At 40.9% G+C, this 20,960-nt stretch overlaps 1 protein-coding gene across 1 annotated transcript in view; it reads left to right on the plus strand.

The window, feature by feature from the left end:
- Positions 1–20,960, plus strand: part of Sorcs3 (sortilin related VPS10 domain containing receptor 3) — a 593,715-nt gene that overhangs the window by 422,786 nt on the left and 149,969 nt on the right. The window contains exon 6 of the mRNA XM_021151815.2: positions 13,210–13,274. Within this exon, the coding sequence (XP_021007474.1) occupies positions 13,210–13,274 (65 nt within the window). The remainder of the gene's footprint in view (positions 1–13,209; positions 13,275–20,960) is intronic.

The following is a 20,960-nucleotide window of genomic DNA, read 5'->3' on the forward strand; positions in this document are numbered from 1 at the left end:
AATCCTTCCTCTTCGATTTGTGACCCACAGAATATTAAAGGGTCACTTAGTCGCTTCATTAAAGCATACCTCTGTTCCTGCATTTCCAGTTTGTGGGCTGGAGATGCCTCCTCCATACAGTCCTTGTTAGTGGTAGATGCTACAAGGGGAATGGGATGCTGGCACAGAATGGCTGACTGACACTCTCCTCCCTCCTCCTTTCCCGAAAGGACTGTCATTCTGTAAATGCTCCAAAGGATGAGCTATGAAGCTAAATCTGTCTGCTCTGGGTTTGAATCTGGTGCCATCATTTATCAGCGATGGGGACCTAGACAAGTCATGACCTTGTTTCAGCCTTTAGCCCCTTGTTGGTAAAATATACACAAAACTGCACATGCCTTGTTGGAATGTGGAATCTTTGCTCCAAAATAGAACTGAATGCCACTGTTATTAGCAAAAGTTGGTATTATCAAGGTGGGCACATCCAGCAACCTCCTTTCTTTAATCTACAGTGGAGGGGGCATCCCTTAACTAATCAGATCAGTTACAGAAGGCACTAAATAGGATGACCAAGAAAGGCATCATTTGGTCATGGGATGACTCATAAGATACTGGAAAAAATATTGAATTGTCACAGGGTGTGGAGCAACGTTTACTATCTTCTTTATGGGCGCCCCTGTGGTTACAAGCTCTGCTCTCTAATACAGTTGTCTGATGTCATCCAGATACGTTTATATAAATGGACTCGTGTGTGGTAGACGTCCTTTCTAAAATCAGCCCCAGTCTTAACCTGAGACAGCTGTAAGGATTCTGTCAGTGTAGACTCCAGGCTAGTACATCTATACCATTATATTGCACCAGAACACAGTCTCCTAAGAGTCCTGAGGCAAAGACTGTGAAATTCTGGTTTTATTCTCTCTAGAGCCGAGATACAATTAAAAATGTTACCACAGTAATTGGCAACATCCATTAACTTGATGAGAATTGCCCAAGGCGACACATTTTCCCCCTTTTGCACATTATTAGTCTATAAATACACCTGGTTCTTTGCTCTTTCTTCTGTAGAACTTCCACAAACTGTCCTCCCCACCCTCCCAAACTGTCTCCTTAATGCCCTTTGCCTTTTTAATTAACTCTCTGAGTACTTTCTGCACTTCCAGCCGGTACCACATAATCTTGGCTCTAATTACATGTGGCCTTGTGGTTTATCTGAGAGGCAGCCTCAAATGCTCAGCCCTGAGGGTAGTGGAGATAGTCCCTGGAGCCTGGTCCGAGCTTCAGCTCAGTGTTAACCCACTGAAGAATCTGCAGGGACTTTGCTTCCTGTGTGAACACATCTATGTAACAGGAATGACAATGTTTGTGGGAAATTAGACAAGGATGTGGCTATGATCTGCAAACAACCAAGTACTGACGTCACCTGTCAGCAACTCCTTTATCCATCCAGGTCCTGTTTTATGTCTTCTGGTCCTTGATGAAGTGATGGGTACACACCATTCTGATGGTGTGTGAGACTTCCAGTTCTCAGCAACAGGAGATCTCTCTTCTCTAATGCATTCAGTTGATGAAGGCAGGGATGAGACCAGAGTGGGAGAATCTTTAGCAAACAGGCATAAAGAATGGCAGTGCAAAGGTTGAGACCCTCTAGGCCTCATTCCTCCTGAGCTGTGAGGTTACAGACTTCAGAGACAAAGTATGGAAAGGATCCTTGGTCTCTGCCAACTTGTACTTTCTGACTCTTTGAACATATCTGTAACTCACTTCTGAAGAGCTAACCCTTTGTGGTAACCCAACAGCATTGACACATGTTGAGGTGCATGTCATAATTTTCAAATGATATGTGGTCCTTTTGTGCCATTTCCTATATCAGTGAGAGCTTCTATACATCTGGAAGCTACTCTATCTCTTCTTGATGTCCTCTATCCTTAGTTTTCTTCTTTGGTATTGCATAAATGCAGGTACCCACTAGCTGAATATAAGAGGGACAGATTGTTCAGGTGATGTGATCTGCCTTGAAGGAAGGCTGGATTGTGGTGATGGGGATCACCATCCAAATTCAGACAACATTGCCAATGTAAATGGCTCCCTTAGTCTTGAATGGAAGAGTTCAAGACATTTTAGTGGACACTGGCTTACTCCTGAGTTTGTGTTTGTTCTTGCTCTTTGGCTCACCCAGGTAAGTGGTTGTGGGCATTGACTAAGTACTAGGCAGGGAGGGCTGCATGATAAATGACATCATTCCATTCAGTACATCCACAAGTTATTGCTGCTTAGGAGTCACACAGGCTGCAAGTTGTAGTATTTTTTATGTATTTTAAGTGCACATCCCATAAACTAAGCATGCATGCATTTGCATACATGTCTATTTATGGATACGTACTTAAAATTTGCTAGCTAGGCAACTGTAGTAAAAAAAATTAAAAATAAAAATATATTTTCCTAAATTTCTGGCACAGTGGCTGCAGTTTATCCAAGATAATTGTTATTTTGTTTCTGGAGTAACTTCTTGTGCTTTCTTCCCAGATACCCTTATTTAAGCACACCATTTCCCAACTTAGTGCCTTAGATCCCATGCCTCCTGTGCTCTTCCTAATCGCACACATTCTAACCCCAAATCCCAATTCTTGTCTGACATCCCCCGATCTACTTTTCTCTCTCAGCATTCTCCAATTGTGGTACTCCATAAACACCGCATAAAGAAACAAGACATGCTCAGGAGTTAGATCAAGAGATTGGAGACAGGACACTCTAAGGACCAGAAACAAAGGTTCCACCTGTTCTTTGTTTCAGGTCAGGGAATGTTGCAATGGTTTTGGCCTATGTAATTGAAAGGGATCTGTGTAATGAATGATCAGGTCGTCTTTGAACCACAGGTCTTTGTAGATCGTGCCATGTAACACAGTTTTACTGGGAGATATGAAACTATTCACAGGAGTTGCTTAGATTGTACCTACCCTATGGGTACATAGATGTAGCATCTGAGCCACACTGAGTGCTTATCCTTAGTAGGTATTCAGTTAAAAGCTTGCCGGCTAGTCTCCTAATAACTGTTTCAGTAGTCCATAGGCAAGTTCTTACAGATTTGTTACTGCATAGCCCAGTTCCGAGCGCCATGAACCAAGACTGAGTTTCTAACAATAGGGTGCCTATATCATGTCTCTGCTTCTGGTTCACTGCAGTTCAGCGGAGTTGAGCTTGCTTGTCTTTGGAAATGGCCTCTCGATGTGTGTGTGTGTGTGTGTGTGTGTGTGTGTGTGTGTGTGTGTGTGTGATCTGTCCTGAATGTACTTCACTGGGCTGAAGGATTTCTTTCTAACCCTCTAGAACTTGAAAAAGATGTTAATTTATTTAATTAGATCATGATTATTTTTTCTAACTGCTTCTCTGGTAACATTTACATTATATTTTTAGCCCAAAATAAACCCCTGACTTCTTATAACCTCAGACAAATGGTTAATAAAAATAATTAGCCCTTTTAAATGAGATTTCCATGGTATATAAGCTGATATCTTTATTTCAATCTTTTATCTTATGAAAAATTTAGTTATTTAACTTTTTTTCAAATATTTTTGGTTGTAAGCCTAACCTTTAATGGCTGAGCCATCTCTCCAGCCTTAATTTTTTCTTTCTTTTTTTTATTTTAAAGAAATAGAAGCAGTCATTAATAGTTTCCCAACCAAAAAAAGCCTAGGACCAGATGGGTTTAGTGCAGAGTTCTATCAGACCTTCAAAGAAGATCTAATTCCAGTTCTGCACAAACTATTCCACAAAATAGAAGCAGAAGGTACTCTACCCAACTCATTCTATGAAGCCACAATTACTCTGATACTTAATTTTTTTTCTTAAAGGTATATATTGCACATCAGACATATCCCTCAACCAGTCTCTCCTACCCTCCATTTTGTTTTCTTCCTCTTTTCTGTCTCTTTTGTTACCCCACATAATTTTACTTATATTTTCATTTAACACACATACAATCACATATACTATATCATGTATATAATATACATCACATGATGCATATTATATGCATATATGATTGTGTATCTCTAAATTAAACATAGGATTCACAAATGAGAGAGTATTATTTTCCTATTTTTTTCTAAGACTGGCTGAATTTTCTTAATGTTTGGGTCCAGTTACATTCCCTTTACCATAAACCATAGAACTTCCCTCTTTATGGCCCAAGATTTCCACACTCTTCTTACCCATTCTTCTATTAGTACCTAAGTTGGTCTCATAACTTTGCTCTTGTGAATATAGTTACAATAATATTCGTGTGTAATCATATCTGATAAAAACATTCAGGGTCTCTAGGTATTAGAAAACTATATTGAGTTTACATCTTCTGTCAGTATGTCAGGCATTAAGAAACAAACAACAGAAATTGTTGGTGTGGATGTAGGTAAAGGAGGTCTTTATATACCTAGATAGTATGTTGTAAACTAGTCTAACATCTATCTATATGGAGGTTAACAAAAAAAAGAAACAGCAAAACTCAAAATACCAAACAACAACAACAACATAACCAAATAAATCTAATATGTGACCCAGATCTATCAGTCTTGGGCTTTTACCCAAAGGACCTGAAATCAATAATTGAGATTTAATTCCAGTTTAGTATATTTCAGATACTAATGAGCTGCAGCCCAACATTTGGAAAATACAGAAATACAGATGTGTTGGGCATCCCTTGACCAGGAAGCAGAAAGTTGAAGGAACAGTAGATAGCTACCCAAGGGTCATGGGAAGGCCTTGAAGAAACAGTGAAGGACTTCATAGGAGATGTGTTCTTACAGGATCCTTGGCTGCACGGCAAGAAGAAGAGAGGTCACAGTATGGAGGGAGAGAGAGAGGAGATTGAAAATAAAGGGAGGGAGGCAGGGAAGTAGGGATGGAGGGAAGGAGAGAGGGAAGGAGAGGGAGAGAAAGTGAGAGAGAGAGACAGAGAAAGAGAGAGAGAGAGAGAGAGAGAGAGAGAGAGAGAGAGAGAGAGAGAGAGAGAGAGAGAGAGAGAGAGAGAGAGAGAGAGAGAGAGAGAGAGAGAGATATTAGTATTCAAGATATGAAATGCAGTTAGAACCTAGGACAATCCCTATTTATGAAATACAGAAAAACATAGAGTACTCCCCTTTCCTCCTAATTTAAAGAAATTAGGAAAAAATCATTTCTTTTCTAAATTTAAAATTTGCAATACAAATTTCTCTAAGTGTCCTGTCACATTGTTGTAGTCTGCCAATCTAATCCCAAATTCTAGGGAGAGAAACTGTTGGCTGTAGCCTGCGAGTAATTCTAGCCCACGTTTCTTTGGAGTAGAGGGAGGGCAGATGGATATTATACAAATGTGGGTGTGAGGATCAACACCTAGAACTCTGTTAATCTAGAGACCTGATAAGGCAGGTGATCAGTTGTAACCTCAAAGTGTCCACTGGAGGAGCCATGGTCCCAGCGGCTGCAGGAGGCCCCTGAGCTGTTACAGGCCTGACATTTCATCAGCATGATCACATTTGTCACGGGAATCACTGACCCAGTATTGCTTTGGTTATAAATGGGGGGAATAGCAATATATTGACATAAAATGAAGGCTTTAGCCACTTAATTGTTTATAGATTAATTAAATGAATGGAATCTGTTGTGTTACAGAATTGCTTTCAACATTTATTTGAAACATACTGTAGGCTGTTATTCTTCATGTCTATTCATCCACTCAGTAGATACTTGTAAATGCATAACAAGATATGATGATGTGTACTAGTGAAAAACATCATTTAATCAGGTGTACAGGCTGTCTTTCAAGAGAGGATGATGAAGAAGAAAAACAAGAGATGCACCAAACTGTCAGTGAAGTAAGATTGTGTTTGAACCCAGGGATCCTTCTGAATTTCATGTCTTATCAATTGCTGAATCTTTACACTTCTGAGAATCTCCATTGCCCATCTGGGAACAAACAAACAAACAAACAACAAAAAGCAAGGAAAATTGCATATTTGATCTCTAAGTCTGTTTAAAGATTGTGATAACATGTTTTAAACTGTAGATGCCCTGGCCCATTAATCTATTAATTGCAATTGCTATGACACAAACACTTTCATAGTGAGCACTGCACAGTGAAAGGCAGTGTTGCATGCCTCCCTCTTCTGAGTATTTTGCATATATATTTTACATAAACGTATTGTTTTTATTCCTGTGTAGTGGTAGGGTGCTCCTGTGGGTGTAGGTACATGTGTAGGTGTGGGCACATGTGTGTAGTCCATAGAGGTGAGAGAGATACCTTGGGTTGTTCCTTGTGAGTGGCCTACCCTGTTTGTCTCTTCTTGTTCATTTGGGTTTGGAAACAGGATTAGTGTAGACTGGCAGTCTAGTGAGCCCCAAAAATCTACCTGTCCCTCCCTTCCCAGCACTGGATTGCAAGCATATGTCACCACATCCAGATTTTCTTTACACTGATTCTGGGGAATTATACTAATCTTAAGCAGGTGGTATGGGGCACTTTAACAACTGGTCCATTGCTCTATCCCATCATCATGATCATGATCATCATCATCATCATCTCCCAATTGTTAAACACCTGAGACATGGAGAAGATGAGGTGTAGTGTCCATGATCCCACAGTGACCTCAGAATGGTTAACAACAGAATGGATGCTCTTACCTGCATCACTGATACGTGGAAGGAAGAGACCTTCACAACTCAAAACTGAGTTTTGGCCTCTAATTGGGTAGTTCTTAACTCTTGGGGTTCATAGACCAATCTCCAACACCAGTGCATTATATTGCTACCTTTGCTGTGAGATTCAGGAAGGGAAGGCTATTGCACTAGTTTAACTAAGCCAGAATCCCCAGGGTAGGGCCTGTGTGTTTAACAATTTTCACACAGTTCCCCCAGGAAATTCTAATATAAAGTCAATGCAAAGAGCTTTCATGAGAAGTAGGCACTGAGATAAGCCATAAAGGCAACTATGGAGCATATTGGACAATTTGTATTCCACCTAGAGAGCTTCGGGGAGGAAGCCGTGGTGTGCATTTGAGAGATAAACTCAGGCCTGTTAGGTGACAACTCTCTAATAATATATATTACAAAACAGGAGATAGTTTCAAATGTCTGATCACAAAGCAAAAAAAAAATGTGCATGTGGGATGGGTAGATGTATTTATACATATGATAATTAATTTAATTTAAATAATTGTACATTGTGCACACATGTCAAAACATTACATTGACCCCTGTTCGTGTGTGTGACTCTAATTTATCAGTTAAGATACTATTTATGAAATATTTTGTAATTTAAATGTCTAACTGATTAGTTAGGAAAGCATGGATATTCTGACCTTATTGGTATTTTGGCTTCGGTTTCTACCCCACCCCCCTCCAAATGTTCATTTCTGTGATTTCTTAGGGAATCTGTGCTTTGCAATTCATACCTTCACAGACAGAAAAAAAAAAAAAAAGTCCAGGCTCTTGGCCCCACCACTCCTTCCTGACAGCCAAGTGCGCTATGAAGAGGCTAGGGCTAGAGTTCAAAATTGGAATCTAGGGCCACTCGACACAAACTCGCTGTGTCTCTGGATGCTTACAAAGGCTGCTTTCTGATCTGTGAAATGAAGGGGCTGGATTAGACTGAGATGTTTCAAAGGTTGCTGTGTCCAGCTCTCCCGGGGACTGTCCTGTCGAGGTGAGCTGTCATGGATCCTGAGATGTTCCTGTCTGACCTACTTTATGGGAGTGGACGTGAAGACTGTTCTCACAGAAGGTGCTGTTGCTAAAATTAAACTGGCAGCTTATGACCTCGTTGCCAGTCTTCGATCAGTGGTGTCTGAGTGGAGCTTCTAGGGGCTGAGTTCTGTGTCTTCCCTGGAGGTTTGCTGTGACTCCCTGGATCCTCTTGTTCCTGTGTCCTTGGTCTTTTATCATGACTCAAAAAGGCTTCTAATTTGGGAGAATAATCACCATCACTCCTTTCAGTGTTCCACGTGACTTTCAATGCCATCACTGGACTCATCAATTGTTATCAGATTAATAACAAGGACCTCTAAAAAGAAACCACCTCACACATTGTGCAGCTCTGTCTAGGTTTTTGTTTTTGTGTTTTGAAATCTTCCCTTTCTTGGAATAAAGTGAGCAGTGTGAGGCGAACAAATCCCTGGAGCATGGAGAGCAAGCGCTGGTTTGTCTGCAATGAGTTTGTCTAGCGACTAAAGGATGCTTAAGGCAGGGTCTGATGGAGGTTGTCTGACTGAAATTGTTTTAATCAGCCTCTCAACAAATATTTACTGATGATTTTTCCCTGTGACAAGCACAGTGATTGCATACCCTGATGGATTATTCAACAGTAAACTCTGAGGTCAATGAACATGTCTGGTAGGGATACAAAGGTGATTTCAACCTATTGCAACGGTCTTTTAACCCAAGGTGAACAATACCATTTTATTATTAAAGGAATTCTCATCAAAAGTCATTTTTTGACGATTTGTGATCAGATAAGGAATATAAACAGGGAGAGCTTGACTCAACTGAACACCTGGTGGAGGGATTTTTTTTTTTTAATCTGCCACCTAAAAGACCCATAATTAGGCAGTCAGCAAATGTAAGACTGGGAAAAAGGGAGAAAAGACAGAAGGCTAGAGGGCAGGTTAGCTCATTTTGTTCTTCACATAAAAGAACAATAGCTAACATGGAATACTTCCCGTGTACCACCAGTGATGTCAGTATTTACTGCTTAGTCAATGTAATCTGTGACTCTAGGAAGCTAGTATAGTGATCCTCCTATTTTATATCACATACATGTATAGTGTTCTAGGGTGTTGGCAACAAAGCCACAAACCCTTCTTAATGAAGACTGATGAGTAGTCAAAAAATTAATTATATCCAGTTGTGCATGTTATGTTTCAGTTGAGCCCCTTAGCAGAAGAATTTATGGCTAAAGAATTGAAAATTCCTCATAGAGTTTTTTTTTTCACAGATTGTATATGACTGTAATATCCTAATTCTCTTTTGTTGCATGGAATTTTGTTTTAAAGTGTCTTAATTAAAGCCAGAACTATGGCATAATTAAACACAGTTACTGTTGATGGCTTGTTTATAGTATAAGAGCAATCATGTGTCTGGCACAGTTTAGGTTTACCACCTGATGCTCTGGAGAGATGTGCTAAGGGTTTTCTTCCATGCAGTTTCAGGGAGATGCTTATATCTTTGCCCTGGTGCAGTCACTACTGACAGGGAGTATAGTTTAATTTGGGTCATTTCTAAAAAGGATCTCTGCAGGCTCCTGAGTTGAAGGCTTAGCTGACTGCCGATGGGTGTTTAATTGATGATTAAAGAATTGATAGTTGGATAGATTACTAAGATGTGGAGCCTTGTTGGAGAAAGAAGCTCACCTAGAACATGCTTTGGGTTGGTATATTTTCAGACCCTTTCTCTCCATCTCTGTTTTCTAGGCACTAAGAGCTAAGAATTTCTCTACTATGTTTCTTTCAGCATGATGCTCTGTTTTGTAGGTGTGTGGCTATGGAGCAGTTTGAGCAGATTGAAACTATAAGTTGAAATCTTCCTTCAAGCTGCTTTTCTTGTTATGTGACATAAAGGGCAGAGTGTTATTTTCTTGTGGCCCGTTCTATTCTGGATATTGGCCCTGGCCTGGTGGCATGCTCTGTCCTGATGTTAGTCCCAGAAGGTCAAGGGATTTGGATGCTGGTGGTAGAAGAAATCCCAGGATCCTCTGTTTACCTGATTGCCATATCTGTGTAGGCATGCCTCTCATCCATCTCCCATTGCCCATCACATCGTTGAAGCTCCTCTTATCTATTGAAGACCTCTCCATCCTCAGACATCAAGAGTCAGGAAAACTTACAAATATGCCTTCCATCAACTCTTTCACCTCTTACTTCAAAAATCTCTACTCTCTATTCCTGTATCATCTACATTGACCTTCTTGCTCTTTAACTTCTTTCTAACACTCCTTTCATATGGAATATCACCAATCTGAGTTACTCCCCCTCTGAGTGGTCAGGAAACAAAAGGTTTCTAGACTTATACAGGATATTCCTACAATGCTCCTTTATGTAGAATTCATATATGGGAGCAGGGATATTGTTGGCTAGAACCTTGACTCTAAACAAAGTGGCTGGGCTCAGATCCTAGTCTCCCTTAGGTAGATGCAGCAGTCCATGGGAGAAGCTAAGCCCTGGCTCAAACTCACCTACCTGGCCTCAGTCCCACACTTGCTGCTTCGTAGCTACATAACTGGAGGCAAGTGCCTTAAGCTCTCATTGCCTGATTGGGCCTTCTTTAAATAGAGGAAAGGATTGATTCCCAACAAACAGAGTAGGCCAAAGGATTGAATAAGACCAGAGTTTCCATGTAAGACAGTGCCCACCACATGTGTGCTTTCGGGATCTGTGAATTGTTATCGCCCTGTGGCTCCAGGCACATCAGATAATCTCTCTTATTATCCTCTTTACCAAGGAGGAAAATTAGATGAATGGTACTTTCCTTAAAAACTCATTTCAACAATTAATTAAGATAATGCTTATGAATACCAAACACAATGCCTGATACTAGATGTTCTCTGTACTCATTAGCATTTGTCAGTGTTATCTTGTGCCTTTCCCCATCCATTTCCACCAAGGCCTCTCTTGCTCTCCCACCTACCCTGCCACACAACAGACATTATCCGACATGTTCACTTGTTTTTTTTTTTCCTTGTTGTTGTTGTTTGTTTGTTTTGTCTTTTATATTATCATATTGTTTACACATTGTTTTCAGAAATGGGGCTTGGGACTTTAAGGCTGACTTATCTGACTGTGTCTCTTCAGTGTCTGTTAATTTCCCGGTGACATGGCATGTTCCAGAATAACCATAGTTCACAGCAACATTACTATTCAAATCAGGTAAGGAAATGCAGATGCAAGGACTTAGGTTTGCTACCTATGAGTAGGCCTGGTACAAAGTCCAGGGAACAGCTGGGTATATCTAGTGGCAGCAGTGCCTTTCCACTGCCAGTAGTTTTGTCTCTCACCAAGAAATGGTTCACAAAATCTAGAATCACTTTTTCCTTGTCACAGTTGAAAAGATGCTGCTATATGCAGATGGTAGGACTGTTCAACAAGTCTGCGATGCACAGTTCAGACCCCATAACCGAGAACTATGTAGTATAGGTGTTGATTGTGCTAAATTGAGAACCCTGAAGCTAATGTTGACATTAAGGCAAAAGCAGCCACTGGCATTTTGTGCAGGATTTGGATCTAGGAGTCACAGGTAAGACTGTTCCAATGGGGTTTTAGAGCATGGTTACTTGTGCAAGTCCTTTGGGTACTTTAAAAACACCAATGTTGTGGTCCCACTCTGATTGATTTTTGGCTTCACAGATCTAGGCAGGTGCCTGTTAGTTTATGACCTCTCCTGGCGATGTTCTTAAGCCTGTAGGACTACCGGAGGCCAGTGTTCTGGCTAGAACACAAAAGGACCTGTTTCATGAATAGAGGAGGGGCTTCTGGAAGTATGAGGATGGGTGGACTTGTCCTAGGGAGAAGGGGCATGGGAATAGATAGAGGTATACAGGCTGTTGGAACTGGCCCATAAGGAAAAGTTGGGCCATCGTGCAACTTCAGAGTGGGTCTTATGTGCTCTGAAATGACTAAGCTCTCCATGCCTCAGTTTCTCTTCCAGACAAGTAATAAATAATGAAGACTGGTGCATTTAGGTCCAAGATTTGTTGTTAGGATCAAATGAGATAAATGAAGCAAAATGAAATGTATCAACAATTGTAAGGAAAATATCCCTTGAAGTCCTACCTTGGTTGTTTAGCTTTTTGGGGTGAAAGAAGTAATTTACAGAAGTAAATGTTTTAGCTAACAGGAGTTTGGTCTTCTAAGACCTGATTGTTTTATTTTAATCAACAAATGTAATTTAATTTTCTCTATCTTCTACCATTTGCCACCCTGGTGCATTAACTAAGAACACTAGGCATAAAAGCCCCTGCTTCTGTTTTCACTTTCTTCATCACTTCATGTAGCTGTCGGGCATCTAATTCATCTCTAACACAGTTACACCACAGTGCTATTGGAAAACACAGCAATCTGTGATGTGGAGATTGAGTTTTAGGTCTGTTTGCCATGTTTTCTACTTCTCTTACTGTCTAGACATCTGTCCTCTAATAAATGTGCTTCCTAACTTGATTCTCTTATGTGTTGAAGCCTGGAAAATCAGAAAACCAGTATTGTGATGGTTTAAATAGGAAGCGACCTAGCTATGACAGAACACAGTCACTGGCAACATTAGCAATGGCTCTGTTTCTAAAAGTGCCATCTGTGATGGTGATGTCCTACAAATTCCATGAATCAGGGCGTACTAGAGACCTTGATTCTGTGCTCTTGGGTGCAGGGATGTTTTAGTGTGTTTCTTGGCACTTGTGGCTGGATTTCTGCATCTCACACTGGCCTGGATGTCTAAGGCAGGAGAGGAGACCATTGTCCAGGTGGCCTTGAGAAGGATAGGCAGAGTGTCTTCTGTACAGACTCTGAGCTTATCCTCTTCAAGATGCTGGCAAGGAAGTCTCAGGGTTCTCTCAATCTAGTAACCAGGAGAATTTTTGTCCCAGACACCAGATTTTGAGTGTTTGCACCCAAGCAGTTGTTTGTAAACAAAGGAAGAAAGAAGAGTAGACATACTCAGTTGATGGGGACATACCTTGAGACCAACAGAACAGGGAAGGAAAAACAGGTAGTGTTCTATGTGTAAGACATGGATAGAGAAATAATATGGATATTTAGAGGTGTCTTGGGTTGAAGACACAGCTCAGCGGTGGAAAGCCTGCCTCTCAGTGAGCATGTGCAGAGCTCTAGTTCAGTTCCTAGGACAAAGGAGAAAATGTAATGACTAAGAAGACAGATGGTGGGGAGAGAGACTGACAAAAATCTTTTATAAGGCACAAAGTGGCAGGGATAGCTCAAGGACAGAGATTCAGGCTGACATTCCCATGTCATGAACTCTGTTTTGTCAAGAGGCTTGCTCACTGACACAGCTGTGCGAGTCCTGCATCACAGAGGTTGCAGGTGGCAGTCTCTAAAACCAACCATACTTCTAGGGCTGCCAATGGTTGCACTGTGTCAGCCCCTAGAATGCAGGATGGACTTGTTTCAGAGCTCAGAGTGCTGTATAAGCCCAGATGTGTATCACTCTGCTGTCCCCTGTGCTTGGCCTTACTCAGCCTTGTCTCTCCCTTTCTCCCCCCAGGTCGGTGTCTGGACTGGATAAGGAGGCAGACCTGGTGCACATGGAAGTGAGGACGGCAGATGGATGTGAGTGCTGGTGAGATCACACTATGCCCAGAGATCTGCCTGAGGTCTCTCTCCAGCCCTGATTTGCATTTTAATGGCTTAGGAAGATGAAAAACCTCAAGGTCTATTACTGCCTTATCCATCCCTATTTCCCAGTGTAGACAGAGACTTCCAGTCGCAAGGGAGACAGTTATTGGCACAAACCACCAGGAATGAATTTTCTGGGGATGTGAGTAAGTGGGATGTATTTTGCTGCCCCTGTTAGTGATTTCCTGAGCATCTTTGGTGTAATTCAAACACTGGCCTCTGTAGCTCATCCAGGCATTGTATGTCTGCATGGTAAACCACAGGGACCACTTGCTTTAACAAATGAATCCTTTCTATAGATAGGCTTCCTGGAAAAACTTAACAGTAGTTATTTGCAAAAATGTTGTCTTTCTATTGGTCAGAAACTTAAATATAACCTACAATATGCTAGACTTTGTTCTTGACCTCGGAGATACAGTGGTAAGACTTACATTATCTGTGCAAACAAGGGGGTCTTTTCTAATGATGGACCCCCAAGAGTTCAAGTATTTAACCTTTGCACAGTTTCTTAATTTATTTGTTGAGAAGTTCATGTAAATATACAATATATTATCATATCTATCTTGCCTGTTCCTTCTTGAGCTACCACAAGATTCTTCTTAATAAACCCCCTCTCAATTTCATGCTTTCGTTTTTTAATTTTTTAAAATCCACTAAGTCAGTTTGATGCTGCTCATATATACATGTGTGTGTGTGTGTGTGTGTGTGTGTGTGTGTGTGTGTGTGTGTGTGAGTGTGTGTGTGTATGTGTATTGCAACCTACTGGAGCATGGACAATCTACCACAACCTCAAAGATAATTACTCCCTTCCCCAAGCATCTATCAGCTATCATTAACTCCTCAATAAGAAGTGGAGCTTTGGGAACTCCCAAGTCCCACTATAAAAGAGGAGGCAGAAAGCATTCAACCCTATAGGTGGAACAACATTATGAACTAACCAGTATCCCGGAGCTCTTGTCTCTAGCTGCATATGTGTCAAAGGATGGCCTGGTCGGCCATCACTGGAAAGAGGCCCATTGGACATGCAAACTTTGTATGCCCCAGTACAGGGGAATGCCAGGGCCAAAAAGTAGGAGTGGGTGGGTAGGGGAGTTGGGGTTGAGGGTATGGGTACTTTTTGGATAGCATTGGAAATGTAAATGAGGAAAATACCTAATAAAAATATTTTTTAAAAAAGAACTTAAGGATAAGAGAGAGTGCTATAAAATGCTGTTGTCAGTATGTGACCTGGCTGTTTACACTCATGCACTCGCAGGAGATATAGTCACATTCATAGGACCTGGAAAAGATCAAGACAGACAAACACAAAGTTCTTTGTAACTTGTATGGCTGCAGATATCTTGCGGAATTTGTGTCAAGCCAGTTGTTATAGGAATGGTAACATTTGAGCCTTGAGAGAGATGGCTGAGTGGTTATGACACTGGTGCTCTTTCAGAGGACCAGAGTGAGGTTTCCAGCACCCATATTATAGCTCAGAATTTCTGTAACTCCAGTTCCTTGGGATCAAATTATTTCTTCTGGCCTGTAAGGACATTCCACACATACGGTGCACATAAATAACACACACGTAAAAATCTGAAAATGCCTTGATAAAACTATAGTACTTAGCTTCCTGGAATTTAACATATTTATAGGGATATATTTTCAAAGGAAAAATAAAATCAACTTAGATGAAAATCTATTTTGTTCTAATATATAGAATCTTCTAGGTTAGAAACAGACATAAGCAATCTAATAGAAACACAACAGAATACACCGCTGCCTATAAGAACAGTGGAAAAAGACTCTTTACATCTCTGTGCTGCAGTACCCTCTAGAACAGAATATTCTCTGTTCCCGTTCACCTCAGAGGTTTCTTGGATGACCAAATAGCAGCAGAACGTTATGGAAGCCATGCAAAGTATAAAACTTGTAAGCATATCTTGCTTTGACCTGCTCTATCTACAGAATACATTAGGAAACACTGAATGTGCTTTCTACCTCATTTAGAAATTAGGAGACCTTGCTCAGAGTTCTTAGCCTTTCTTTGATACCTCATCTATTGCTTTATATAGTTTTGATCCACTTGTTAACATGGATCTTATTGTTGCATAAACTTGACAGTAAAGCAGAGTTTAGCAGAGCAACGGACCACACAACACACCTAGTGATGACCCAGAGGGCTTCCTGTCATCTTGGGCTCATCGTCACTGATAATTACCATGCCCAAGCTTGGTCTAAAGGCATCTTGTGGGGACACAAAATGATTCTTCCCATCCCTTTAGCATGGCTTAAGGTGAGCTTGCCTTCCTCGGTGTGGCTCCTGATCCAGGAGATCAATCAGGCTTGGTCAGAATACTAGGTCTCACCCAGGCCAGAGGGTCTATTCTCTTCACCAGAGGGAATTTTTCCTATTGGGCTTTCACTAATACTTTAACGTTCCCCCATCTGAAGAGGTAACCCTAGCTGATGTTATGGAATTAGGGCTTTGACCTATTGGCTTGGGGACATTGAGTTAGGCAGTTGGGTTACAGCCTCAATGCACCTATCTAAAAGACCCCAAAGTGTATCAGTGGTTTCATTTATATAGGGATATATAGGGAGGAAAGGAAAGGAAGGCTTTGACTTCCTTTGACTTGGAAAGAGATATGGGGGAGAAGTAATGCAGAAATTATTAGCTCAGTAATTCTTAACAACATCCAATGCAGACATAAGTAACCAAATGGGCTGGGCTCACTAAGTCATTTATTAGCTCATCAGACTGAACTCCAAATACTAGGGACATCTTAAAATATCTTAGCCTATAATTCCATCACCCTTTAGAAACTCAGAGGCCAAGATGAAGGGGAGAGGAGCTTAGTTACTGGGTCTGCAGACTGAGAGCCTTTGCCTCAATTAGGGCAGATACAGTAAAAGTCCACTTTGTATATTAAGGGTACAAAATCATCTTTGTTTTAAAAAGGTTAGAATTATTTGTAAGAAGAAGGAGCAAGTAGGGCTTCCTCAGGTGGCATTGTTTTCTAAGTTGTCAACATGTGATAACATGCCTGGGTCTGAACTGGAATTTAGGTTCTCATTTTCCTGCTGTGTTCTGAATGCGTAGTATTTAGGATTACAAATTCTTATCAAAATTCCGCACATTCAGACCCAAGCTCTGTCCTTATCCTAATGTCTCAGCTGTGGGACACAGGGAAATCTTTCAATCAGCTGGCACCTTAATGAAGACATTAATAATACTGGGATGGTGTATTGAGAGTGACAGTTTCTTCTTGTAATATTGAAAGATTTAATAAGTTAATCCACATGGTCCGAAAATATTTTCAGAACTGATAATGAGGACTCCAAAATGCTGTTCTTGTTACTCTTATCATTATGATCAAGACCATCATCACATCCTGAGTCACCACCACCACCATCAGCAGCACCGCCAACATCAGCACCACCTCTACCATCATAATCTAGGAGAGATTATTTCATACGAATTACACATAGCTCTCAATGAAGTCAGCACAGGTTGCCAGGTTGTTTGTACGCCTGTAACTTTGCCAGATCGTCTCCTGTGCCATAAGATTTCCGGACTTTTCCTTTATCAGAGGTTTCACTAGAGCTTGAAAGTCTTAAGCCAAGTTAAAGGGATAGGAACTCCCTATTTTTGCTTGTATTTTAGTATCCACTGTGCCTCTAGGGTTAAATTAGGCTTTTCGATCAATGCCACATCCTTTGATTTGCACTTCATGTAAATAGGTTAACTCCACTTTCCAGTCAAGGACAAACAGTATTAGAGAAGCTAAAGAAGTTTCCAGAGTCCCCTTGAATCTGTTCATTTTTATGTGTTTGCATCCGAGAGTAATATTGTTATTTAAAATAAACAGCTCCTGGGTATTTCTCAAGAACCGACCCAAAGAGCTGAATTAGCTTTTTGTTCAGAATTTTAATTCACTTTTCAACTTCTGACAATATGTATGTTACCCAGAGGGATGGAAGTTTGAGCGAATCATGGAAAGTTCTTTCTTCAAGGTGGCAAGAGGCCCCATGTCTAGGAAGTGTGAATATTTAGTAATCTCAAAGGCAAAGCGTAATCACAAGTCACTATATAATTCAGCATAACGGAAATGTATAGGCTTTTAATAGAATTCAATTTTGTTTAAGTACTGCTTACGGTTTTATAAGGCCAGTGGAAGAGAGAAGATGCTTCAAGCAATAGTTCTGCAGCTTTAGGGGTGCAGCTCTTTTGGAAAAGCCTTATAAAGCCCAAGCTGGACTGTGCTATGGAATTTGTCAGTATGGAGAGAAGCTTGCCTTGCTGAATATGGTGAGTTAAAAGCATCCTCCTTGAGCCCTGTACAGCTCCTGGCATGAATTCAGCCACCTCAGAATGAAATGAGGCTCTCAGGGTGTTAGACTGTCTCTCTGTCCAAATTCCGGGATGCTGGTGCACAAATCTCGAGGAGGCGCATTCATTTGTAAATCTGCTGTCTCTGTCATTGGCCTGGGAGTCACTTGAGAAAACTGAACTCCTAGTTCCTATTTCCCAGAATAGTAAGGAGTGTCTGACACCTGCAGCTTCCTGTGTACCGTGGTGAATACAAAAGAAATGAGGCAGCCCAGCTAAGGCAGCCCTTCACACCACCAGAAATTCTATGCTATAGTGAGGATGCCCAGAGGCTGTCTCAGCCTGGGATAGAAACGGCCTTTCCTAAGCATTCTGTTAAAACACTACAGCTACTTGGAAACCGGGCCAGATATTACAGAGGTACCTAGCAGATCCCTCTATTTGTGGTACCAAGGATAAACTTTTTGACTGTGACCTTTCGTTTTGGAAGTGGAGCAGTCACCACGCCAGCTCTTAGAAATGCTGTGACAAAAGGTGTTTTTACATTTAGAAACATGTTAGTCTTAAGCATCCTCCAGTTGGAAAATCACTACCTGGTGTTCTCACACGGCAGTCTAAATGAGTCTTCTAGAGTTTCGCCTCTGTAGTTTTTCTTCTTCTTTGGGGATGTTTGAAATGAAGAACAGAAAATTCCATCTCAATATTAATGGTGACATACAGTCAGTCTTCTGGCAGGTGCTTTGGTAGTAAGGTTCAAAGGTGTTGTCTATGCTCAAGTCCAGGTGAAGTTTTCTCATTTTCAAGGATTCCCTCTTCATACATCAGAGTTTCCTGTCCACAACCTCAACAGTCACTCCCTTCTTCTTCCTTTTTTTTAGGTGTTTGTTCTATCTTGGATGTGTTCTTTGCTTTGTGCACAAGCCTGACACTTAAAGGATGTCCATAGCAGTATAAACTCAGGGCATGGCTTTACCATCCACACAAACTTTTCCTTCCTGACAATGCTGCCAGTGTTAGTTGGTACTGAGTATATGGGGGATGCTCTCAACTACAGCTTCTTTCCTTTCCCTTCACAGTATAAATGACACTTAGCTGATAACATAGTGAATCCTGGTGACAGTCTTACTTACTCCCAGATGAAATGTTGTTGTTACAATTAATGCAGGATTGGGACTGCCTTGTCCTTAAGTGCCACACTATGATCATTAATCTTGATCTGAGTTTCTTCCTTTGTCTGGTTCCTGGTATTACCAAAAACAAACAAGCAAAACAAGGCCAGGGTATTAGCAGCTTGTTTTGGGATTTCAGTGTATATGATAAATATCCTTCTGGGTTCCTTCATAGAACTTTACATGTAGTCATATTTATCCTCATTTGGAGGGACTGTTGCTATACTCACAACTTGAGATCTATTAGAAATATGGAGCCTGAAACAAATGGTATTTCCTGTGCAGCCTTGACACCCAAAGGTTTTCCTAGGTCAGTGTCTAATTTCTGATTGGTAGACTGGACATCCACTGTCCTCTCCCACTGAGTTCTCATTGGTCCGTGGCCACAATGGCACTAATTACTGTTGTTCTGAGTTTTGGAAAAATCAAAGCGTTGAGACTTCCAGCACACGTGTGTCTGGCTAAAGACTGCAAGGTCTCTTAATGTGAAGCGGATTTCAGCAACTCATGTAAGTGCTGGTGTCTTCTTAAATGGAACCTGTCAGCCCATGCCGCACACTGGCGAGCAGAGCCAGAGCCAAGCTGTAGGATGAGTTTGGCACTGGTTCCTACTTGTCACGGGCCAAGGTTTGAGTAGGTGTTGATTTTGTTTGGGGTGGCCTTGAAAAGACTTGATTCTTCTTTCAGAGGGTTCAAATGCAAAAAGCAGAGCAAACAGCCAGGGAAGAATGAGCCTTTCCATGAGTGTAAGCAAGTGGCCCTCCCACGTGTGCCTTTGATTAGCAGAGTGAATCGCTTTCAGAGACACTGACTGACAAGGACACGGGTTTTCATGCTGGTGTTTGTGATTTCTCTACATGTGTTTCCATGCAGCCTTTTGCTGCATTTTGGTGCTTTAGTCAAGGAGTTTAAGTGCAAATTAGTCAGTTTGCACATATGCAAACATATCCCCAGTGGGCAGACATTGTGCTCCAAAGCACAGCCCGGGATCCCTGCCTTCCCCTCTCCTCTCAGCAGCAAGTAGAAAGCCAGGCCACTCTTGGCTTCCTTTATGAACAAAAACAAAAGCGAGGACACAGTTCAGTACATACTCAGAAGCGCTGAAAAGACTGATCTTACCCTGTGCATGGTCAAGGTCTGGGGACTAAAAACATGTCTCTCTTGTGAGGTGGACCAGGATAAATGAAAGAGCATAAGTTGTGTGTTAGGTCATTCTTGGGTCTCCTTTGGACTGCGGTCTTGTTTGCTTAGCCACACAGCATTGTCCTGTACTATATTTGAAATTTAAATGGCCTGTAAAAAAAAAAACAAACTTAAAAATCAGAATATTTTGCATTTTGATAAAATAATAGCAGTATTTAGAAATCCAGAAGGTCTAAAACCAGATTGCCTATAATGTATTAGAGACAATTACTTTGAGGTCTCATGAAGGCCTAGGGCAGTCTTGGACTTGTCATCTTCTGCCTTCCCCACCTGAATGCCTGAGATCATAGGACTGAACTGCCAGGACAGAGTTTGAGTATAGTTTGCCGATCTTTTAAGACAACAAACAACCAAAAACAATTTGTAATTTTAACCCTGAAGGGAAATTAAATATTGAAAAAAAAAAAAAAAGCTTCTCAACTTGGAGTTTTAAAGCAATCTACTTTTCATTTTGACCATTTATTTCTTAATTTCAAAAAAATGAACAATAACTGGGTTTAAAGCAATTTGCAGGGTAATTTCTTCACAAAGACTCACTTGTAGTTTTTTCCTGAGGGAACAAGACATTGAATACATTGCTTTCCAGGATGATCCTGTAGTTCTGCACTTATCATCTGAGGTTTGGTTGTTGTGGTTTAGCTATAACTGTGACTACAAATGTAGATTTTTTTCTTACCTATACTTATATAAGTTTTATGTAAGTAGTAAGTGAATTTATTCTTGTTGCAAACATAATAAAGATGTATATTATTCAAAAATCATAGTCAGTAATAAAATATTATATAATAACTTAAGTCCATCCCATTCCTAAAGAATTCATATCTAATCTTTATATAAGGCCTGGTGAGATGGCTCAGTGGGTAAGAGCACCCGACTGCTCTTCCGAAGGTCCAGAGTTCAAATCCCAGCAACCACATGGTGGCTCACAACCATCCG

The sequence above is a fragment of the Mus caroli genome, chromosome 19, assembly GCF_900094665.2.
Source record: "Mus caroli chromosome 19, CAROLI_EIJ_v1.1, whole genome shotgun sequence".
Classification (NCBI taxonomy): Eukaryota; Metazoa; Chordata; class Mammalia; order Rodentia; family Muridae; genus Mus; species Mus caroli.